The sequence below is a fragment of the Stenella coeruleoalba genome (assembly GCF_951394435.1).
Source record: "Stenella coeruleoalba genome assembly, chromosome: 20".
In the NCBI taxonomy this organism is placed as follows: Eukaryota; Metazoa; Chordata; class Mammalia; order Artiodactyla; family Delphinidae; genus Stenella; species Stenella coeruleoalba.
The window spans coordinates 57,381,439-57,401,348 of NC_137166.1; the positions used below are offsets into that span (position 1 = coordinate 57,381,439).

The 19,910-nt window shown below is 48.4% G+C and overlaps 1 protein-coding gene and 1 pseudogene across 4 annotated transcripts; both read left to right on the forward strand.

The window, feature by feature from the left end:
• The first annotated feature begins 712 nt into the window (after positions 1-712).
• Positions 713-3,004, forward strand: LOC307178502 (ferritin light chain-like; annotated as a pseudogene). The gene is made up of 2 exons: positions 713-733; positions 2,404-3,004. The product of its transcript is annotated as a ferritin light chain-like (transcript).
• Positions 3,005-8,021: 5,017 nt separating this feature from the next.
• On the forward strand, positions 8,022-19,800 carry LOC307178304 (uncharacterized protein). Of its 3 annotated transcripts, XM_079906361.1 has the most exons (6): positions 8,022-8,259; positions 10,013-10,051; positions 10,504-10,564; positions 12,563-12,689; positions 13,186-13,284; positions 17,539-19,800. In XM_079906361.1, exons 2-6 carry the CDS (start codon positions 10,044-10,046, stop codon positions 18,636-18,638), a joined length of 1,395 nt encoding a protein of 464 aa, XP_079762487.1. In that variant the 5' UTR covers positions 8,022-8,259; positions 10,013-10,043; the 3' UTR covers positions 18,639-19,800. The 3 variants fall into 3 exon arrangements, with proteins under 3 accessions (XP_079762487.1, XP_079762486.1, XP_079762488.1); XM_079906360.1 differs by lacking the exon at positions 10,504-10,564; XM_079906362.1 differs by lacking the exons at positions 10,504-10,564; positions 13,186-13,284.
• The last annotated feature ends 110 nt before the right edge of the window (positions 19,801-19,910 follow it).

Genomic DNA, 19,910 nt, shown 5'->3' on the forward strand with positions numbered 1-19,910 from the left:
TTTAAGAAAGTGTGATGTAAGACTATTTGAGGATAAACATGATGACTGTAATGGAAAACAAACCCACAGAAAATAAAATTCTAAACATAATTTTCTGAACTGAAAATAATATTCAAGTACAAAGAAGGCTGATCCAGACGAAAAGTCTGCAAAGAGAGTTGGAATGAGGATTGAGAGAAGTGTGCATCTTTTGATTAAAATAACTGCTCGTTATCTGTGTAAAACATGAATATGTCTCCTTATAGAGTTAAAGTGATGGAATTCCATGTATAACCTCAGAACATATACATTGAGAGGAGGCTAGTTGCTTAATGTTCTGAATCCCTTATATTTCCAATCAGGAATAAATTTATTTCTAAACCTATACTCTAATGTATTAAATAAGCTTTTGCAATTTTTAGCTTAAATATAATAAATGCAACCAGAATATACTTTTCAAACTAGAAAAGGAAAAATTTGGAATATAAATGATCAATAGAATGGTAAAAACAGTAGTAAAAGAAACAGGACTAGTCCTATGAGGTGGATTTGTCACCTAGGTTAATATGAGGAAACTGAGGCAGCAAAGGGTCTATGACTTACTCTCAGTTATGGCTGTTAAGTAGCACATCTGGGAATGGAGTCCACAGAGCCACAGCTTTAACCACTGCCCAACAAAGCCTCCAATCCAATGTCATCTATCTGGCCCCTTCTGTGTTGGAGAAATGAGGTCATGGAAAATTCAACAGCCCAGGTAACTGACATGAGGACAGGGATAAGTCTTGCCTTTTTTCTTGTCCCAGAAATATTAGCCTTCAGCTTATTTATTCCCTAAACATGTTTTTCCTGGGCACTGACCAAGAAACCAGAACAGGAAAAGCCCTGCTGGCCCACAGATACAGAGTGTTTGAGGGGGATAACTCTCATTGCCTGAGCCTTGCTCTGTCATCACAACCATCCACATGTCCTGTCACATCTGCTTCTCAACACCTTCAACTCCACCCCCTTGGGCCGGTCTACCAACAGTACATTTCTGGACTACAAAACAGCCTCCACCCTGTATCAGCATCAGTTCTTGCTCTACCTCAGCTCATGCTCCACACATCAGACAGAAGGTGATTTCAAAACAAATCAGGTTATATTTGGCAAATTTGAGTGGACAAATGGGACTTCCAGTATGGAACTTCCCCGGTAGTCTAGTTGTTAAGACTCTGCACTTACAGTGCAGGGGGCGTGGGTTCCACCCTGGGCTGGGGTTATAAGATCCCACATGCTGCGCAGTGCGTCCAAAAAAATTTTTTTTTTTTTTTTTGCGGTACGTGGTCCTCTCACTGTTGTGGCCTCTCCCGTTGTGGGGCACAGGCTCCGGACGCGCAGGCTCAGCGGCCATGGCTCACGGGCCCAGCCGCTCTGCGGCATGTGGGATCCTCCCGGACCTGGGCACGAACCCGTGTCCCCTGCATCGGCAGGCGGACCCCCAACCACTGCGCCACCAAGGAAGCCCCACAAAAAATTTTTTAAAAAGCACATCGGTGGCCAAAGGGGCAAAGATCTCAGTCTTCCCTGTTACCTACCCTCCAAAATTTAGCTTTGGGGTTAGTAACACACTTCCCATCAACAGTTACCATTGATCATGCACAACCTTGCCCTGTCTGTGGTCAGCCTCATTGTAAATATATGTGGTGACAAAATCCAGGAGAGGCATAGCAGCTTCCTGAAGTCCCACACAGCCAATCTGAGGTAGACTCAGAAACATAGCCCATGCTGTCTGCTCTAGTGCTCTCCTGCAGGTGAATGGAGGCCTCTTTCTTCTTTATGGAGTAAACAAAATATCGACAGCTTTCAGGAATGGAGTTGTGGATTTCATACAGAAGGAGTAACAGCTGTGGAGTCCTACTGATTACTCCTTTAGCCCAGAGTCTGGCGACAGTATTCAAAGTATCCAATCCTAGCCTTACTCGGTGTACCTACTCAGCCTCACCCATTCCTTTTCATGACAACTCCAATAAAGGCTCTGGGACATGCTTTCCCCCTCCCCCTTCTGCCTCATGATCCACCTTGTTGCTTCCCCATGTGGCCCTGCATGGCATGCCCTGCCTTCTGTTTCTAGGGATCTGTGTGTAGTTTTCTTCCTTCAAGAAAATTATTTGTGTCTGTCTGTGTTACCATACCTGATTAAAACAAATCTGAGGTACATTTTCAGACAGTAGATAATCATTTTACCTAAACTAAATGATTAAATAGTCTGTTCTTTTCTCATTAATCAAGTTATTTCAAATTCCACACCCATTTGAAGCTGTTTTAGTCTGTTGAGATCATCAATTTATCAATTCCTGTGACAAAATAAAACTGTTGCAGCTTCACACCACACTTTGTGGAGAGAGTCCTCCTCACCGCTGACTAACCATGAGCACCCAGATCTAGCAGAATTCTTATGTCGAGGTGGAGGCCACCGTCAGCCGCCTGATCAAACCGCACCTGCAGGCCTCATCCACCTACCTCTCCCTGACCTTCTACTCTGAAGCTGACGAGGTGGCTCTGGAGGGTGTGGGCTTCTTCTTTCGGGAGTTGGCTGAGGAGAAGCACAAAGGTGCCCAGCTTCTCTTGAAGATGTGGAAGCAGTGGGGCAGCTGCACCCTGGTCCAGGACGGGCAAAAGCTGTCCCCGAACGAGCGGAGTGCCAGCGTGGACCCATGGAGGCCGCCATAACCCTGGAGAAGAGCCTGAACCAGGCCTTCTTGGATCTGCATGCCCTGGGTTCTGTAAGCCGCAGACGCCCAGCTCTGTGAGTTCCTGGAGAGCCGCTTCCTGGAAGAGGAGACGAAGCTCCTCAAGAAGATGGGCCACCATCTGACCAACCTGCGCAGGATGGCTGGCCCCCAGGCCGGGCTGGGCAAGTGTCTTCCAAAGGTTGTCCTGCAAGCATGACTAGGGGCCTCCGGAGCCCAGCGGCCTCTTCGGGACCCCTCTGCCTCTGCCCTCCTCGAGATCTCTGCCCGAGCCTCTTCCTTCAGCCAGGAAGCAAGTTTTTAACCACCCTGAAACCTTCACCTGAGCCGTGGTGCCAAATAGAAACAAAGAATGTTCTTTTGCAGAGGGGAAAAAAAGCTAGGCTGTGATTAAAAAAAAAAGTATCTGAATAGTATTAATGATTTGTAGTTTGTTTAATTCTCAAGATTGTCTAAAGAAATGGGTCCTAACTTTTGGGTACCAACTGGGTACATAGAGTATCTGATAAACTATGTTTTCTGTCAAGAAGAATAAATACACCTATTCTGAAGAGGTTGTATAGGGGATTCCCTGGTGGTCCAGTGGTTAGGAGTCTGTGCTTTCACTGCCCTGTGCCCAGGTTCAATCCCTGGTTGGAGAGCTAAGATCCCACAAGTCGCGGTGTAGCCAAAAAGAAAAAAAATGTTACACAGAATTTTAGGGTTTTCATGACTTCTCTGGAGTCATTCTGGGTACTGGATTCAACTCTGGTTTTCTAAAATTTAAGTGTGGTTTTGCTGAGCAGAGAGCTGAGTACCTTGACCGGATCATATTGTGTTCATCTCTCAACCCTCAAACTCATGACAAAATTGCTTTTCCTGATTTTCAAGTTGGTGTGATGCCATCTGCATGTATTGAAGAAAGAGCCCTGAGAAGTTCATCTCTGAGTCTCCCATTAGGTTGCTACTGAGAACACTGATTATTACATCATACACTGATCTCTTTATGAAGCCTCTTGAGAAATTTCTTTCTGGTCTTAATATTAGGAATAACAGTGCTTTGCTTGGGTAATTGGGTGTTTTTGTTTTATGGACACTGTAAATGATGTAACTAATTAAGTTTCATCTTCTAACTGCCTGCTAAAAAGCTTAGAGCCAAATTTGTGGTCCACCCAGAGTAAATGAGTAGAATCGTATAAGCATTTTGTACATGTTTTATTCCTGGTTCTTCTGTTACTAATTCCTTGGTTTATTTTGTGGATTTTAAGCCACCTTAAACAATTTCTGGAACAAGGTTGTGTATAAACAGAAAAAGTAAACTTTAAAAATACAAAAAAATAGGGACTTCCCTGGTGGTGCAGTGGTTAAGAATACGCCTGCCAATGCAGGGGACACAGTTTGAGCCCTGGTCCAGGAAGATCCCACATGCTGCAGAGCAACTAAACCCGTGTGCCACAACTACTGAGCCTGCGCTCTGGAGCCTGCGAACCACAACTACTGAGCCCATGCACCACAACTACTGAAGCCCTCGTGCCTACAGCCCGTGCTCCACAACAACAGAAGCCACTGCAATGAGAAGCCCGCGCACCACAAAGAAGAGTAGTCCCCACTTGCCGCAACTAGAGAAAGCCCACGCACAGCAATGAAGACCCAAATGCAGCCAAAAATAAATTTTAAAAAATAAGTTTTTTTAAATGCAAAAAAATAAAAATAAACTGTCTACCTAGCTTTTTTAATTTTAAAAACTGTCGTACATTCAGTGGGATGTTCATATGAGATGTATAAATTGTTTTTTTCTTTTACAAAGACCACACCTATAAAACTCACCTCGTGTAATTTTTTTTAGGCATCCCCTGTCCCTTGTTACATTTACATGTTCCTCTGGGCCCCTAGAACTCACCTGACATTTTCTTTTTTTAAATTTTTTGGCCACAACACATGGCATGTGGGATCTTAGTTCCCCAACCAGGGATCTAACCTGCGACCCCTGCAGTGGAAGTATGGAGTCTTCACCACTGGACCGCCAAGGAAGTCCCCACACCTGACATTTTGATAATCATTCTTTTGATGTCTTTATAGTTTTACTGCTTATCTATTCTATACTTCCCTAAACGATAGACTGTCTTTTATTGTCAAATTCTGAATTTTCCATAGATTGTATCATAGTGTATGCTTTTTTTTTTTTTTTTTTTTTTTTTTTTTGGCGATGCGCGGGCCTCTCACAGCTGTGGCCTCTCCCGCTGCGGAGCAGAGGCTCTGGACGCGCAGGCCCAACGGCCATGGCTCACGGGCCCAGCTGCTCCGTGGCATATGGGATCCTCCCGGACCAGGGCATGAACCCGTGTCCCCTGCATTGGCAGGCGGACTCTCAACAACTGCGCCACCAGAGAAGCCCATGTATGCATTTTTCTGACTAGATTCTGTAACATGTTTGTTAGATTTATCCACAGAGATTCATGATATGGTGGTCAGCTCATTTCCACAGCTCATCAGTAATTGATAGGGTGAATAATCCAGAATCTACTCTTCTAAGATGTGATTTCAAGAAAATGACACATATCTTCTGTGCTTGGCTTAATGGGGGAGTTTATCTGCACCTCATCTCACACTTGTCAGTGGGACTATCTCTCCTGAATCTCCTCCCTCCCATTTACATGCCACATTGTGGTCTGATCTAAATAACTAATGTAACTTGGGTTTCTATCATCCTATGTTCTTAACTCCAATATTGACTCCTTTTGTGATGTGTGTGATTTCTGATGTGATGTGTGTATAAATTATACAATTGGAAGGAGCCTTTTGAGGTATGTGTGTCAGTTCCATCAAGCATGAAATAAAGCCTTGTCTGGAGGCTGACTCCATGTCTTAGGAGCCTTCACTTTTTTTTTTTTTCCTGAGGCTTCACTTTCAGTCATTGCTGTAACTAAGCCAAGACTGATCCATGCATGCTGATAAGAAGAGGCAGACATTTTGGGGATCTCCTGCCAAGCTGACCTGAGGTGACACAGTTGGCATTAGAAACTCTCCCCCTCCCAAAATTAATATCTGGTCTTGGAGATAATGTGCTATAAATATGGGTGAGCTGGGACTGTCAGTTTGACACACCATCTCTTTGTGAGGATCCACTCGCCAAGGCATTGGCCACAGGAGGCTTTGCCTGAGTGGACAATTTTCACCTCATCATTGGCGACCCAGGGATAATCTGAATGCCTCCTTGAGGAGACTGGTCTTGAAACTGAACAGACCTATATAGAGCCCTTCCCAGTGATAGAACCCCTGAGTCCCTGCTTACTGGTGATTAAGAAAAAGATGGTGGCCCATGCACTTATGGTCAATTAATCTATGACAAAGGAGGCAAGAATATATACAATGGAATCAGCTAGTACTGAACAACCCCTTCCAGAAAGTTCCAGGAAGGAGTGAAGTCTTCATCATCTTTTGCCCTCATGAGTCATTCCAAAGCTGTGAGGAGGTTAGTCACTGATCAGTCCACAGACGAAACTTACAGGAGAAAACTCAGGGAAATGAAGATTGACACAAAAGAAGGAGTCAGTGGTAAAGTAGGTGGTAGGAGAACACATAATAAAGTGTTGGCATCTCTTTTATCAACAGCTGCCTGGTGTCAACAAAGGTCCAAAATCCTTCCCACCTGCAGGGAGTTAGCTTTGTATCTCGAAATGGAAGGGTAGTGGAACAAAAAGAGTAATAAGGGTTGAAGGGGAGAAATCTGGTGGGAGAGGAGTGTTGGCTTATGGGTTTGAGGTTTATTGTCCTGCTTGGACACCAATGCTGAGCCCTTAAGAAGGGAAAGGGCACAGATGAGTTTGGGGTGAAGAAGGAAGATGAACACTTGGGATCCTCGACTATCTCATCACCTACATCCAGAACTCAGAGTCTTCACTTTACCACCATTGTTTTTTATATTGGGCGTCCCATTGTCAAAGGAAATTGGTAATGTATAACTGGCTCATTCCAAGGAAACTGCTTTATTGGCCCTCAAGATCCTCTTTAAATCCTTAAGGGAAGGAAAGCCTGGAGCACCAGCTGCGCAGGAACATTAAAATACAGGCCAATCTACAATAAGGATAGTCTCTAGATGAGAGTCTGGCAGAGTTCTTGACCCTGATTTCCCCTCCGCCTCCATCTCTGCAGCTCTGTCTGTTACTGAACTCAAGTCCTTGTGCCTGACACAGAGTGAGGCCAAACAATATCAAAACATCGGAGTTTGGAGCAGAAAAAGGCGTATTGCAGGGCGATGAAAGGAGACGGGTGACTAATGTCTTAAAAACCCCGAACTCTCTGAAAGCTGTCAGCAAAGATCTTTTGTAGGAAAGGTGAGGGAGGGGCGCGGTTAGTTGTTGCAAACTTCTTGGTAACAGATCCTTTGTTCTTGAGGTCAGGTAACGGTGTTACTGTAAAACTCCACCAAAGAAGACTGGCCTGTATTTCTTATCCTCTGTTCTGACAAGAAAGGGCAAGGTCCCAAGGCACAAGTTTCACCCTCTGAGGTCCAGGTGCTGGCTAAAAGAAGGGGGTCCCTGCTCTGGCCAGTTACCCTGTCAGGTGAAGAGGTAGATCTTAGCTGGCGGTGCCCTCAGGGCCAAGTCCACAGACCCTGCCCAGTCGTCATCACTGGGGGAGCAAGGCACCAAGGACCCAACTGGCCCTCGATCTCCTCAGGCTGCCCAAACGGGGTGGTGAGACGTGTGTGTGCATGTCTGCAGGGTTCTGCAAACCGTGATCCATGCAGACTGCCGCCACCACTAGGTCACGGAGGTGGGGGTGAGAGGAGACGTTTGCCGTCGCCTCAAGGCCTGGGCCCCGCCAGTGAGCGGCGTTGGCAACGGCTCTGGAGCTCTGCAGGACACAGCCCCCAGCCTTCCCCGCCAGGGTCCCCCAGCTCACCCACCCGCCTAAGGCCAGAGGGCCTGGGGTGGGGGGGGAGTCCGAGATCCGTCTCTTACCACACTCTCCGCTGGAGGACCACCACCAGTCATACCGTTAGCTCAAAGAGACCTCTAACCTGGGCGCCCCGCTCAGGTCTGGCACTAACAGCGTGCCGTTACCTAGCGTTCTGGCGGTAACGGTTGCCCGGTAACGGTCGCGCTGTAACGGCGCGTGCAAACAGCTGCGTGCCCGCCCCGCCCCTATTACGTGTCCAATTCCTCAAGGTTTGGCGGTGTGTGAACTACATTACCCAGCAGGCGCTGCTGTCCCCGGTGGCTGTGCTCGGCCAAGAAAACAGACATTTCCGCGCGCGTGAGGAACACGCTGGGCGGGACTTTTGGCGTCCGCTTAGGGGCGGTCGTTTTGGGGTCTGTTGGGTCTCTCCGCCTTGTCTGAGTCTCCGGAAAGCTGCTTTGAACTGGGGTGACGAGAGCGGGAAGGCACGAGAGGAGGCAGGCGCTGCACTGCACTGAGGCGGGTCTGACGTTCGGGCAGCAGCGCCCGGAGGTGACCCGATTCTGGGTAGGGGACAGGGATGCCTGGGGCCCGACCTGGTCCGCCGCTCCCGGCCTGGCTCCGCCCACAGACTCCGATGGCTGCGGCAGCGCTTAGAGTCCCGGCTCAGGTAAACACTCGTCCTCCGGTCTCTCACCGCCCTCACCCCACCGGACACCAAAGGCCCCACTGATCGTCCCCTGCTCGAGCCCCTGGGTCCAAGTCAGTAGGGAGCTCGTTGGGGGAGGGGTCCCCCATTTCTGTCAGCCAGTATGATGGGGTGTGGGAGAGGGTTACAGGCAGAGGGACCGGCACAATCAAAGACTTGGAACAATAACCGAACTGAGAGGCTTAAATTTGAAGTTTCTCTAGAGTCTGCACGGAACAGCTTAAGGGGATGAGTCCCACGTGAAAAGGCAGCCGGAGCAGCTGGGCCTTCATTCTGCGGCGCTGGTGGCCACGGAGGGTTGTGAAGTAGAGAGACTCTATGTGTCAAAGTTTTCCAAAGGCTTCTCAGGGAAAAACAGACGGGGGTGGGGGTGATAAGAGTGGAGACTAGGAGACCTGTGAGCAAGTAAGCACAATAGACTAATAGAGAGTGCTGGTGCGGACTGGACCATTGCTGGTGGCAACAGCGGGGAGGATTGATCAGATTTCTTATGGGCTTTAAGCACTGAACAGACAGGATTTCCTGCTGCCCCAGATGTGGCTGTGAAAAAGTAGGGAAGGAAGGACGATGCTGTTTCTTGGTTTGCAGGGAGCAGGCTTCAGGGATAAGACTGGGAGTTGGATTTTGGACATCTGAGATGTCCCAGAGTGGAGGTGTCATGTGGGTAGCTTGCTTACTCACTCATGGGTTTCTGCGGAGGGATCTGGGCTGGAGATATCCAAGGGATGATGGGTGGTGGCCTGGACCAGGGCAAGCACTGTGGGTCCTATTTAGGAAGGAGAATCAAAGTTTTTATTTCAGTTAAGCCTGGAGGGTTGGGCTGCCCCCAAAGGGGTGGAGTCCTGTGCTCCAAAGTGGTTCTGGCTGGTGTGTGCAGGAATGGAGGGTTATAGGATATAAGGACCCAGGTCTGGGGTGGAGACTGAGATGTTCAGTGGTGTAGATTTGCCACTCCAGGCTCAGCAGGCCCTCATTTCCGCTCCTTGTGGAGAAAAAGAATACTCAGCGAGGCTAGTAGAGCATCTCCTTTGGTGCCTAAGTTCCCCCAGCTTTTAGGGCAGGAGGGATGAGAGCTGCTCCAGTGCAAATGCCCCTAGCAGGATTCCCTTCAGGAGAGTGTACAGCAGGCAGTTAGGTTGCCAGTAGGACTAATATCTACTCAATATTCTCAGGCCCAAGTCCCCAGTTTATTAAATCGTGAGTTTATGAAATAAATACTCATTTAACACTAACTGGTAAAAATACATATATACATGTGTACATAAATTAAAATAACATGGCTTTAACAAGTTAATGATTATAAACACTTAATAATTGGTTGAAATTTCAATATACTGCTAAGCATTCAATTAAATCAAACATCTTCAATATTGTATTTTCTTAGTTAAAAGGCATGTTAAAAAACTGCATTTTTAATACCTACCAGGAAATCTTGACAGAAGCATCACTTATGAGGACAGTAAGAGTTGATATTTAGAACTTGTTGCATATGAATGCATTTGACGCAGACAGCAGCCCCACTGAGTGGACACCATTGTTATCCCCATTTGACAGACCACAACACTGAGGCACAGGGAGGTCGAGTATTTGTCCAAGGTCGCACAGCTGGTAAGAGGCATCACTGAGGACTGAGGCCCAGATGGTGTAAGGCACCTTGATTGAGCCTTTGGGCCCAACATTATTGCCTGCTTCTCACAGCCTTGCTTTTCCATAGGTTGTTGTGGCTGCAGAATCACTTGCAGACCATGAAGAGGTAAGTGAAAGGTATACTCGGTCTTCACTCTTTTCACCTCCCACCTGCATGGGCTCCAGGATTGTAGTGTCTTGGGACTTTACCTGCTACTCTCCCTACCCTGCCATCTGAGATCCCTGGAAGGTGGTCATCCAAGGTCAGGTCCCTGAGTCCAGACCACGAATTATACAGATTGGTTTCCATTTCTGGCAACCGGTGGCATGACGCTTAGAAGAAATTCCATTCACAGTGGTCAACATTAGAAGATGCTAGAGGTGAGGTTGAGCTGGGAATGACCAGGCAACCTTAGGTCTCCATTATGTCTGGTGGAAATAGCAGGAAGCAGGCGTTAGACCTGGAATGGTGGGCTGAAGAGGTGGGCCTCTATCCGGAGGGTGGTGGGAGCCATAGAAGGTTTGGAGCAGAGGAGGGAACTGATCTGACCCAGGCTTAACAAGCATTTTCTGCTGCAGAGTAGAGAGAAGACTGTTGGGTTACAGGGAGACCAGGGAGGAGGCTACTGCAATAGTCCAGGTGAGTGTTGGTAGCTGGACCAGAGTAGTGGCAGTGGAGGTGGGAGACATGTTGGAGTCTGTGTCTGTTTTTTTTAAGTAGGTCTGAGCAGACTTTCTGATGTGGAGGGTGGGAGAGAGAAGAGGAAGAGTCGGGTGACTCTGAGATGTTTGGCCTTAGTAGCTAGAAGCAGGGTTAGTACTACCATGTCGAAGTCAGCGGCAAGAGTAATTTTCAGTGGGAATATTAGGAGCTAGGTTCTGGCTGTTGAACTGAGATGCTCCAGAAAACCCTTGAGTGGATTCATCCAGTGGATACCTGGACACACACATCTTGAGTTCAGATTGGATTCACCCACAATATGGATGGTGTGTGGACCAGGATGGAACTGTGATCAGATTTGGCAGGGGGCACCTTCAGGTCCTGTGGCAGTGTGTTAGGTGACAAGGGAGGAGTGTGTGGGGCCGAGGACTGGGTCTCTTGCTAGATGGGGTGGTGGGCTTCACAGAAACACGTAAGGGAACATAGTGGCCATGGGGAGGCGTTGTAGGAGTGAGGAGGATCTGGCTGGTGACCAGGGTTTCCATGGGGAGTGGATATGAGACAAGGCAGGGAGATGACAGCAAACCTGGTGCTATTGCTTATTCATCAAGCTATGGGCTCCCCAGACTTGTTCTTATCCCCACTGTGACCTGGAGGTTAGCACAAGATCACACAGTGTCCTCTGGGACAGCTATTAGGCCTGATGTGAGAGACAGGTGGATCTGGGCTTTTGTTCTTTTTTTTTTTTTTTTAATTTTTTGGCCACACTGCGCACATGTGGGATCTTAGTTCCCCGACAAGGGATGGAACCCGAGCCTCCTGCATTGGAAGCACAGAATCTTAACCACTGGACCACCAGGGGAGTCCCTGGACCTGGGCTTTGAATAAGTATCAGAGGAAGCTGAGACTGATGAGGGGACAGCTTTGCAACACAGAAATGGAAGAGGGCCGAGTGTACCTGAGATCTGTGCATCGTTTTGGGTGGCTGACGATGAAGCAAGGATAAGGGCCAAGTAAGGAGGCCTTCAAAGCAGGCCTGGGGGTTGCCCCTGGCAGTTAGTGCCTTTGGAACACTGGGACAGTAGGATTCTGATTGCACTTGCCAAGCACCCTCAGGATGCCACGTGCACACTGGCACGTGGTGAGGCCAGGGAGATGCAGGATGTGGTGTAGTGGGTGGTGGTGGCCGTGAGGGGTTGGGGCTGTGAAGGGAGGTGTGGTGTAAAGAACAATGTATAGGGTTTCCCTGGTGGTACAGTGGTTAAAAATCCACCTGCCAATACAGGGGACATGGGTTTGAGCCCTGGTCTGGGAAGATCCCACATGCCGTGGAGCAACTAAGCCCGTGTGCTACAATTACTGAGCCTGCGCTCTAGAGCCCTCAAGCCACAAATACTGAGCCTGTGTTCCACAACTACTGAAGCCCTCTTGCCTAGAGCCTGTGCTCCACAACAGGAGAAGCCAGTGCAATAAGAAGCCCGTGCACCGCAATGAAGAGTAGCCCCCACTCGCCACAAATAGAGAAAGCCTGCGTGCAGTAAAGAAGACCCAACGCAGCCAAAAATAAATAAATAAATTTATATTTAAAAAAAATAAAAGAACGATGTACATGTTGGGAGGGAGTGTCAACTGATGGCCCCAGGCCCTTGGACTGGGGCCTGAGGGGAGGACAGTGACTCAGTTTTGGTTGTGTTTGGGAAGCACAATCTAGAGGATCCCAGGTAAGCTGTCGGGCAGAAGAGTGAGGCTCTGCAGGCCAGCACCAGGGCTCAGATGACACATACCCCCCTGCCTGTTGTCGATGAGGGCCGAACACAGTGATTGATGGGATGGCCAGCAAAGGGTGGGCATCAATGGCACCAGGGCCTGGGATCTCCTCTGAGGTTGGTGGCTTGGGAGGAGGGTGGATATTTGGGGAGATGCTTAGAGTCCTGGGAAGGAGGCTGCACATAAACTGAACCATCCCCATCTTGGCAGGGCCGAGTGACATTTGAGGATGTGGCTGTCTACTTCTCACAGGAGGAGTGGGGACTCCTTGATAAAGCCCAGAGACTCCTGTACCGCAGTGTGATGCTGGAGAACTTCTCACTGATGGCCTCTCTGGGTAAGTTCCTTGCACCCCACAGCTTAGGCGGGGCTCTGCTCTTCCCCTTCTCCAAGGGCAGGTCTGTCCTTCCCAAAGCTGGTCCATGGGTACTGCGTCCTTCCCTGTGTGCTGTAGTAGGTGTTGTGAGTGAAAGCCTGGGCTGGGTACACTACCCCTTCTGTCCCCAAACTGCTGCTGCCCCAAAGTTGTGCAGGAAAGGGTTTGGGGATCAGGAGTGTTGTAGTCCAACCGATGGATCACACGCTACTGGCCTTTCCCTGGCCTGATGCTGTGGAGATCCATGGCAGTCCTGTGCCCCCAGTTCTGCCCTCTCCCTTTGGCTGACATGGGATCGGCCTGTGCCAGGAATCGAGGTACCAACACGGCCACTGCTTGACTGGGTTGTTCCTGCAAGATCCTTCTCCAAGCTTCTTGTTTGTAATATTCAGTCTTCATCCCTGTGGGCTGCCGTGGAGCGGGTTGTTTTGACCTGCCTGCCTTGTCCCTCCCTTAGGACTCACATTTTCCAGGACCCAGGAAATTACTCAGCTGGAGCAGTGGGGAGAGCCCTTTGTGCCTGCCTGTGAAGTCGTGATCACAGCCACGCCAAGAGGTGCTTGGAGGGAGGAAGTGGGGAAGAGGGAACTCAGGGATGGGTTCAAATCATACCAGGAGTCTCTCCATGGTGCCCTGATGTTTTGGTGTCAAACAAGGGGCCAAGGGTGATTTTCTCCTTTTCTTCCTCAGCTCTGCCCGCTGCTCAGGGCAGCTCTGGTTTCTGACCCAGGGCTGACCCCACCCATCCTCCACTGCTCCCTCTCCAGTGCTCACCAACAGTAGACTCATTTTGTGCTCTTTTATGACATGGCCAGGCAGATGCAGCCACGAGAGGAAACACAGGACAGCCTAAGGAAAAAAACAAAGTTTATTATGCTCACAGGTCCAGAGAGAGAGTCACTGCACGCCAAGAGGGGGGTCACGTGGGAGGAGCGCAAGGGAGCAGGCTAAATGGAGCAGGGGGGAAGCAGAGGGTGAGGATCTGTTGGCAAGTGTCTCTGTTGGTGGTTGGGGGGAGAATGCAAGAAAAGGCACAAGGGGATTTATTTATTTATTTATTTGGGGCTGCGTTGGGTCTTTGTTGCTGCGCGCGGGCTTTCTTTAGTTGCGGCGAGTGGGGGCTGCTCTTTGTTGCGGTGCATGGGTTTCTCATTGTGGTGACTTCTCTTGTTGTAGAGCGCGGCCTCTAGGCACACGGGCTTCAGTAGTTGTGGCATACGGGCTCCGTAGTTGTGGCTCGCAGGCTCTAGAGCGCAGGCCCAGTAGCTCTGGTGTATGGGATTAGCTGCTCCGTGGCATGTGGGATCTTCCCAGACAAGGGCTCGAACCCACGTCCCCTGAATTGGCAGACAGATTCTTAACCCCTACACCATCAGGGAAGTCCCAACACGAGGGGATTTTATTGGTGCATTTAAACGTACTAGGTCACACTCAGGGGAGGACCAGAAGGGCAACTTGTGGCAGGGACCAGCCTCCTCACACTGGTGCCACTGGGGGGAGGCTCACAGCCTCTTTGTGGGGATGCCGAGGGAGCAGGAAAACAGGGAGCTTCAAAGGTTGCAATATAGTTGGCCCTGTGGTGTCTCAACATCGTTATAAACTCTCATTGGGATGGGTGACACTTGCCACCTGGGTTGTGGCGATGTTACAGGTGACAGGAATAGTTTGTTCTTGCCACCAAAGGCAATCTTTGACAAAGGTGACAACTAAGAAGGGTCCTACCAGATATATAATGAGGGTTTGAAGCCCAGGCCGCAGCCAGCACGGCAGGTAGTAGGGGAAAGGCAAGAGAACAGATCAGTCACCTCCGGGTTTAAGGGAGTCTTTTGGAAGCTTTTGGTTCTGTTACAAAAGATTTTTACCACTTGTCCTAATCCTCATAGCTTGGCCTGTAGCTGTCCTGAGCCACCTTTCCTGGCTAGTAAGCAATCAGGAGCCAGTCTGTTATCCATGACCATTTGGGCTCAGAGACTTGTAGGTTTGTTGAATAAGGGCAAAGGTTTCCTGCACCCTTTGTACGTGATCTGAGAGGGCCGCTGAAAGGCGCTGGTTGGCAGACGTGATCTGATCTTGTTGGACAAAAGCTGCTGTACTGGTGCCAAACCTGGTGTCTCCTGCGGCTACCACAAGTCTGATTAAGATGGGAATAAATAGGGACTTCCCTGGTGGTCCAGTGTTTAAGACTCCACACTTCTGCTGCTGGGGGCATGGGCCCAATCCCTGGTTGGGGAATTAAGATCCCGCATGCCACACGACATAGCCAAAAAAATAAAAAAATAAGATGGGAATAGATAATTGCCTGTTTTGTCCAGCGTCCTTGGGTTGATGGAAAAAGGGAGGTACCTGGTGGATAAAGAACTGGAGTGAGGATGGGACCTGGTCCACGTCCTGGCAGTAATTGTGGGCTGGGCTGTTTAAATAACTCACGGGCAACTTTGTAAATGTATATTGGGTTTCTTCAAAAGTACAGGCGAACTGGGGCTGTGATTAAGGGGTCATAGGCCCAGAATAAAATATACTGGGTCAGATCCACTCTGGCCAAGTAGTCACTGGTGCCCTCTTGATGTCTTCAGTTAATTGGATTATGTTAGGTGTTGGACCCCTGACGGGGGGAACTTGAGCTTTAAGGTTTCGATAATCAACAGTTAAGTGCCACTCCTATTAAGGAGAAATAGCAGGAATCATCTCCCCTTCTTTTAATAGATCTTGAACAACGAGTCAAAGGCCAGTACCTTGTTTCAGGTGATACTATGGCATGTTTACTACCTTCACCAGCAGGGGCAACTCCACAGGTTCTCACTTTGTGAGAGGGACTTGAGCTTGTTCAGGTGTCATACACATCTGTCTCTCACAGGAAAACTCAAAGCATCAGGGGTCACCATCACGGGCAGCTGTTTGATAAAGATTGTTGACACCTGGTGCAGTGTGTTTGCCATGACTAGTTCTACCACTATCACCCTGGAGGCAGTAGGGGGTGTCAGCCACTCGGGAAAGAATGCTAGGCGTGGGAGGTGGTTATCCGCACACCAGGCGGCGGATGTGAGTCGGTGCACAGAGCTCTTGTGACACGTCTGGAGATAGTTCCATCCGTGGCCTCCCATTTGGTGTGAGATATACCAATAAGGTTAAGCAACAAAGCTCTGTATCGGGATGGGCGCCTGCAAGAACAACTCCTGGACTCTGTGACAAAGAGGGCCTCCTGGTTTAGAAACGGGCTCAGGGTTCTCCTTGTCTGAATGCCCAAAGAACTGATAGATCCATTGAACCATTCCAGTTTTTGCAGAGGAGCACATGGGCTTCCTTTACTGTTTCCCATTGGGCATCTCCAGGCCATGAAAATCCAATTCAGTTAACGGCAGGGCTTCTGAGGCCCAAGTGGTGGTAGAGGCTTCAGATTCCTCATCTGAGGCCTATATAATCTCATCAAAAGTTTTGGTCTCTGTCACACCTACCCTGCATTTGGGATGCCCTCTGTCCTCCCTGAGGTCCTTCAGCCCCAAAATATCAGGTAAGAATTGAACTTGGAGGGCCAAAATATCTTTAATTATGCATCTTAGCCTCTTTCCAAATGCTGGCAGCTGCCTCATCTCTGGGGCTGAATGTGCACCCATGTTAAATGCTCTCAGTAACCAATCAGCTCCCTTTCCCCACCTCTTTGAATGAAATCTTTAAGAATCATTGGTATTTCTAGTCTTGTGAAATTGCAAGTTTCACCTTATAATTCCTTATGATCTCCTGTGCTCTTGAGCCGCTGGGTCTGAGAAGACCTTGGATGCTTCCTTTCTGTAGCCCCTCTCGTAGGCAGCAGCTTCCCTTTCTAAGGTGACTTCAGCTGGGTTGGGATCCATTCAGGACAGCTCTGGTGGCCAGATCTTTTCCGATCGTTCTTAGACCTCAGGAGCTGAGCAGTAGTTGGCAGGTTGATAGGCAGTGGCACTAAGTAGAGCCCAGCTATTTTGCAAAGATATTTTACTTTGAAATAATTGGCTCACCTCCTCTGGTTATTGGGAGTTGCTGGAATTAAATGTTCCTGCTAAGATCCTGGCCTGTAAGATCTTGAGCCACTGATCTCCAGGAATGGTGCCCCCAATACCCATGGGATCAGGAGACAAAGAGCGACAGCAGTGAAGAAGTGGTTGCCAGCACCATCGACCTTCACAGAGTGCCACGGTGGACTTCTCTGAAGGGGATGCAGCATCACTGGTTAGGACTGAGGAGAGGAACAGGGGGAAGGTGCAAGGGGATTTCACTGGTGAGTTTAAATGGCCCTGGGTCTCAGTCAGGAAGGTAGGTAAGAGAACTTGTGGCAGGGGCCCACCTTCTCACACTGGTGCACATGGTGGCATAGTTTACAGCTTTTTTGTGGGGCTGTTGAGGCAACAGGAGAATGGGAAGTTTTCCAGGTCACAATACAAGCTTTCACTCCATGTGTCATGAGGTGTACACATATACTTAATAGTCCTTGAACACCAGCTACTCAATTGCCTTCAATTTTTCTGGGCCTGGACACACCCTTCTGCACTGTGTTCCTGTGTCACCAGCAGCTGAAACCCTGCTGAAAGCCATTTGAGGAGGAGTGTGTTGGAGACCCTGCCTTTCCTCCCTGGGATGCAACCCATCTTGTATCCTTGCTACTCATGAGTCCCCATGATCTATGAGGTTGTCAGGTCTGGCACTGCACAGTGAGCTCTCCCTCACCCTGCCAGTAATCCCAGGAACTCCATACTGGCTGTGTCAGACACATTTGTGAGGGTGCTGCCCCGTCCCGCCAAAGTCTACATACTATTCATCAGCATTTCTCTGCTTTCAGGTTGTTGGTGTGGAGCGGAGGCTGAGGACGTGGCACCTGAGCAGGGTGTTTATGTAGAGGGAGTGCTCAGAGCAAACCTTCACCAACACCAGAAGCTGAGCTCTGGAGAGAAACCCTCAAGAAGAGAAGAGGGTGAGGAGGGTGGGAAGGTCTCCCCAACTAGCTCTGGTCTTCCCAAGCATCAGGTGGCTCACAGCAGAGGGGAGCCACATAGGAGCACTGAAAGTGGGGAGGGCTTTCACCCTGGAAAAAGGCATTACAGATGCAGCGAGTGTGGGAAAGCCTTTGGTCAGAAATACTTACTTGTTCAGCACCAGAGACTACACACTGGAGAAAAACCTTATGAATGCAGCGAATGTGGCAAATTATTTAGCCATAAATCCAACCTTTTTATACACCAAATAGTTCACACTGGTGAAAGGCCTTACCAGTGTAGTGAATGCGGAAAATCTTTTAGTCGCAATGCTGACCTCATTCAACACCGGAGAGTTCACACTGGAGAAAAGCCTTTTAAATGTAGTGAATGTGGAAAAGCCTTCAGGCATAATTCCACACTTGTTCAGCATCACAGAATCCACACTGGAGTGAGGCCTTATGAGTGCAGCGAATGTGGGAAGTTCTTTAGCTTTAACTCAAGCCTCATGAAACATCAGAGAGTTCACACTGGAGAAAGGCCTTATAAGTGCAGCGAGTGTGGGAAATTCTATAGCCACAAATCAAGCCTTATTAATCACTGGCGAGTTCACACTGGAGAAAGGCCTTATGAGTGCAGCGAATGTGGGAAATTCTTTAGCCAAAGCTCTAGCCTCATGCAACACCGAAAAGTTCACACTGGAGAAAAGCCTTTTAAGTGCAATGAATGTGGAAGATTATTTAGTGAGAATTCTAGCCTCGTTAAACACCAGAGGGTTCACACTGGAGCAAGGCCTTATGAGTGCAGGGAATGTGGGAAATTGTTCCGCCACAGCTCCAGCCTTGTTAAACATCGGAGGATTCACACTGGAGAAATGCCCTATGAGTGCAGCAGTTGTGGGAAATCATTTAGCCAGCGTTTCAACCTCATTCAACACCATAAAGTTCACAGTGGAGAAAAGTCTTGAATGCAGCTAATGTAGAAAAGTCTTTAAGCAAAGGTCCACTCTGATTCAGCAACAGAAACTGCACAGCTCAAACAGGCCTTATGAATACGGGGACCTGAAGAAAGTTTGCAGCCAAAGTCTTAATCCTGTTTGGCACCAGAAAGTTCAGACTGGGGAAAGGCCTTAAGAGTGCAGGGCATGTGCTGTCTCCTGGTCAACCTAACTTAAACATAGAAGCTCTGAGAGCAGCCTTTATGAGTGAGCCAACAATTGAATATCATTCATCCAAACATGCACACTGGAGCAGGATGAGAATTGCTGACATCCTGCTCCTCTTGAGAGGCTAGTCCTCTGCCAGGCAGCTCTAATGAGAGGGAGCCCTGTGTTCTTGGCTGCCTCAGTCTGGAGTTTTCATCTCTGAGTTCGAAGCAGGGAGAGAGGGTGTGGCCTTGGTTCAGATGTGACTGGCTCTTGCTGTTCGTCCTGAGTATTAGATTTCCTTAAATGTTTCCTCATTTACTGTGTAGACTTAGGATCATTTCTAGAGGCTTTAGATGGTGTTTTTATAATTTTTCACCAGTTTCATTGGGAATCAGGGCTTGCAGAGCTCCTTACACTGCCATGCTGGAAGTTGATGCAAATATTTAACTTTTTAAGAACTTGCCACCTTGTGTTGTAAATGGTTATGCCATCTCACATTTCCTGGAGTGTATTCGTTTTCCAGTTTCTTCACATCCTTCCTGACCTTTGTATGTAAGACACTGGCCATTCATTTTAGCCATTCTAGTAGGTATGTAGTAGTATTTCACTGTGGTTTTAATTTGCATTTCCCTAATGACTCCCTGTGTATTTGCCATCCATATATCTTTAGTGAATTATCTGTTCAAAGTTTTTTGCCTACTATTAAGGAACTGTCTTGTAATTTCTTAATATATTCGGGGTGCAAGTTACTCATTTGATATATGCTTTACCAATATTTCCTCACAGTCTGTGGCTTTGCTTTTCATTTCTTAATGTTATCTTTCCTAGAGTAGAATTTCTTAATTTTCATGAAATCCAATTTACCCATTCGTTTTTTATTGATTGTACTTTTGGTATTGTACTCTTTCTCTTATCTTTGACTGTAAAAAAAAGCCTTATCTGAGTATGCTATTGGAGTCTTAAGACCCTTTTAAATATCCAGTCTTGGGACTTCCCTGGCAGCACAGTGGTTAAGAATCCACCTGCCGATGCAGGGAACACAGGTTCGAGCCCTGGTCCGGGTAGATCCCACATGCTGTGAAGCAACTAAGC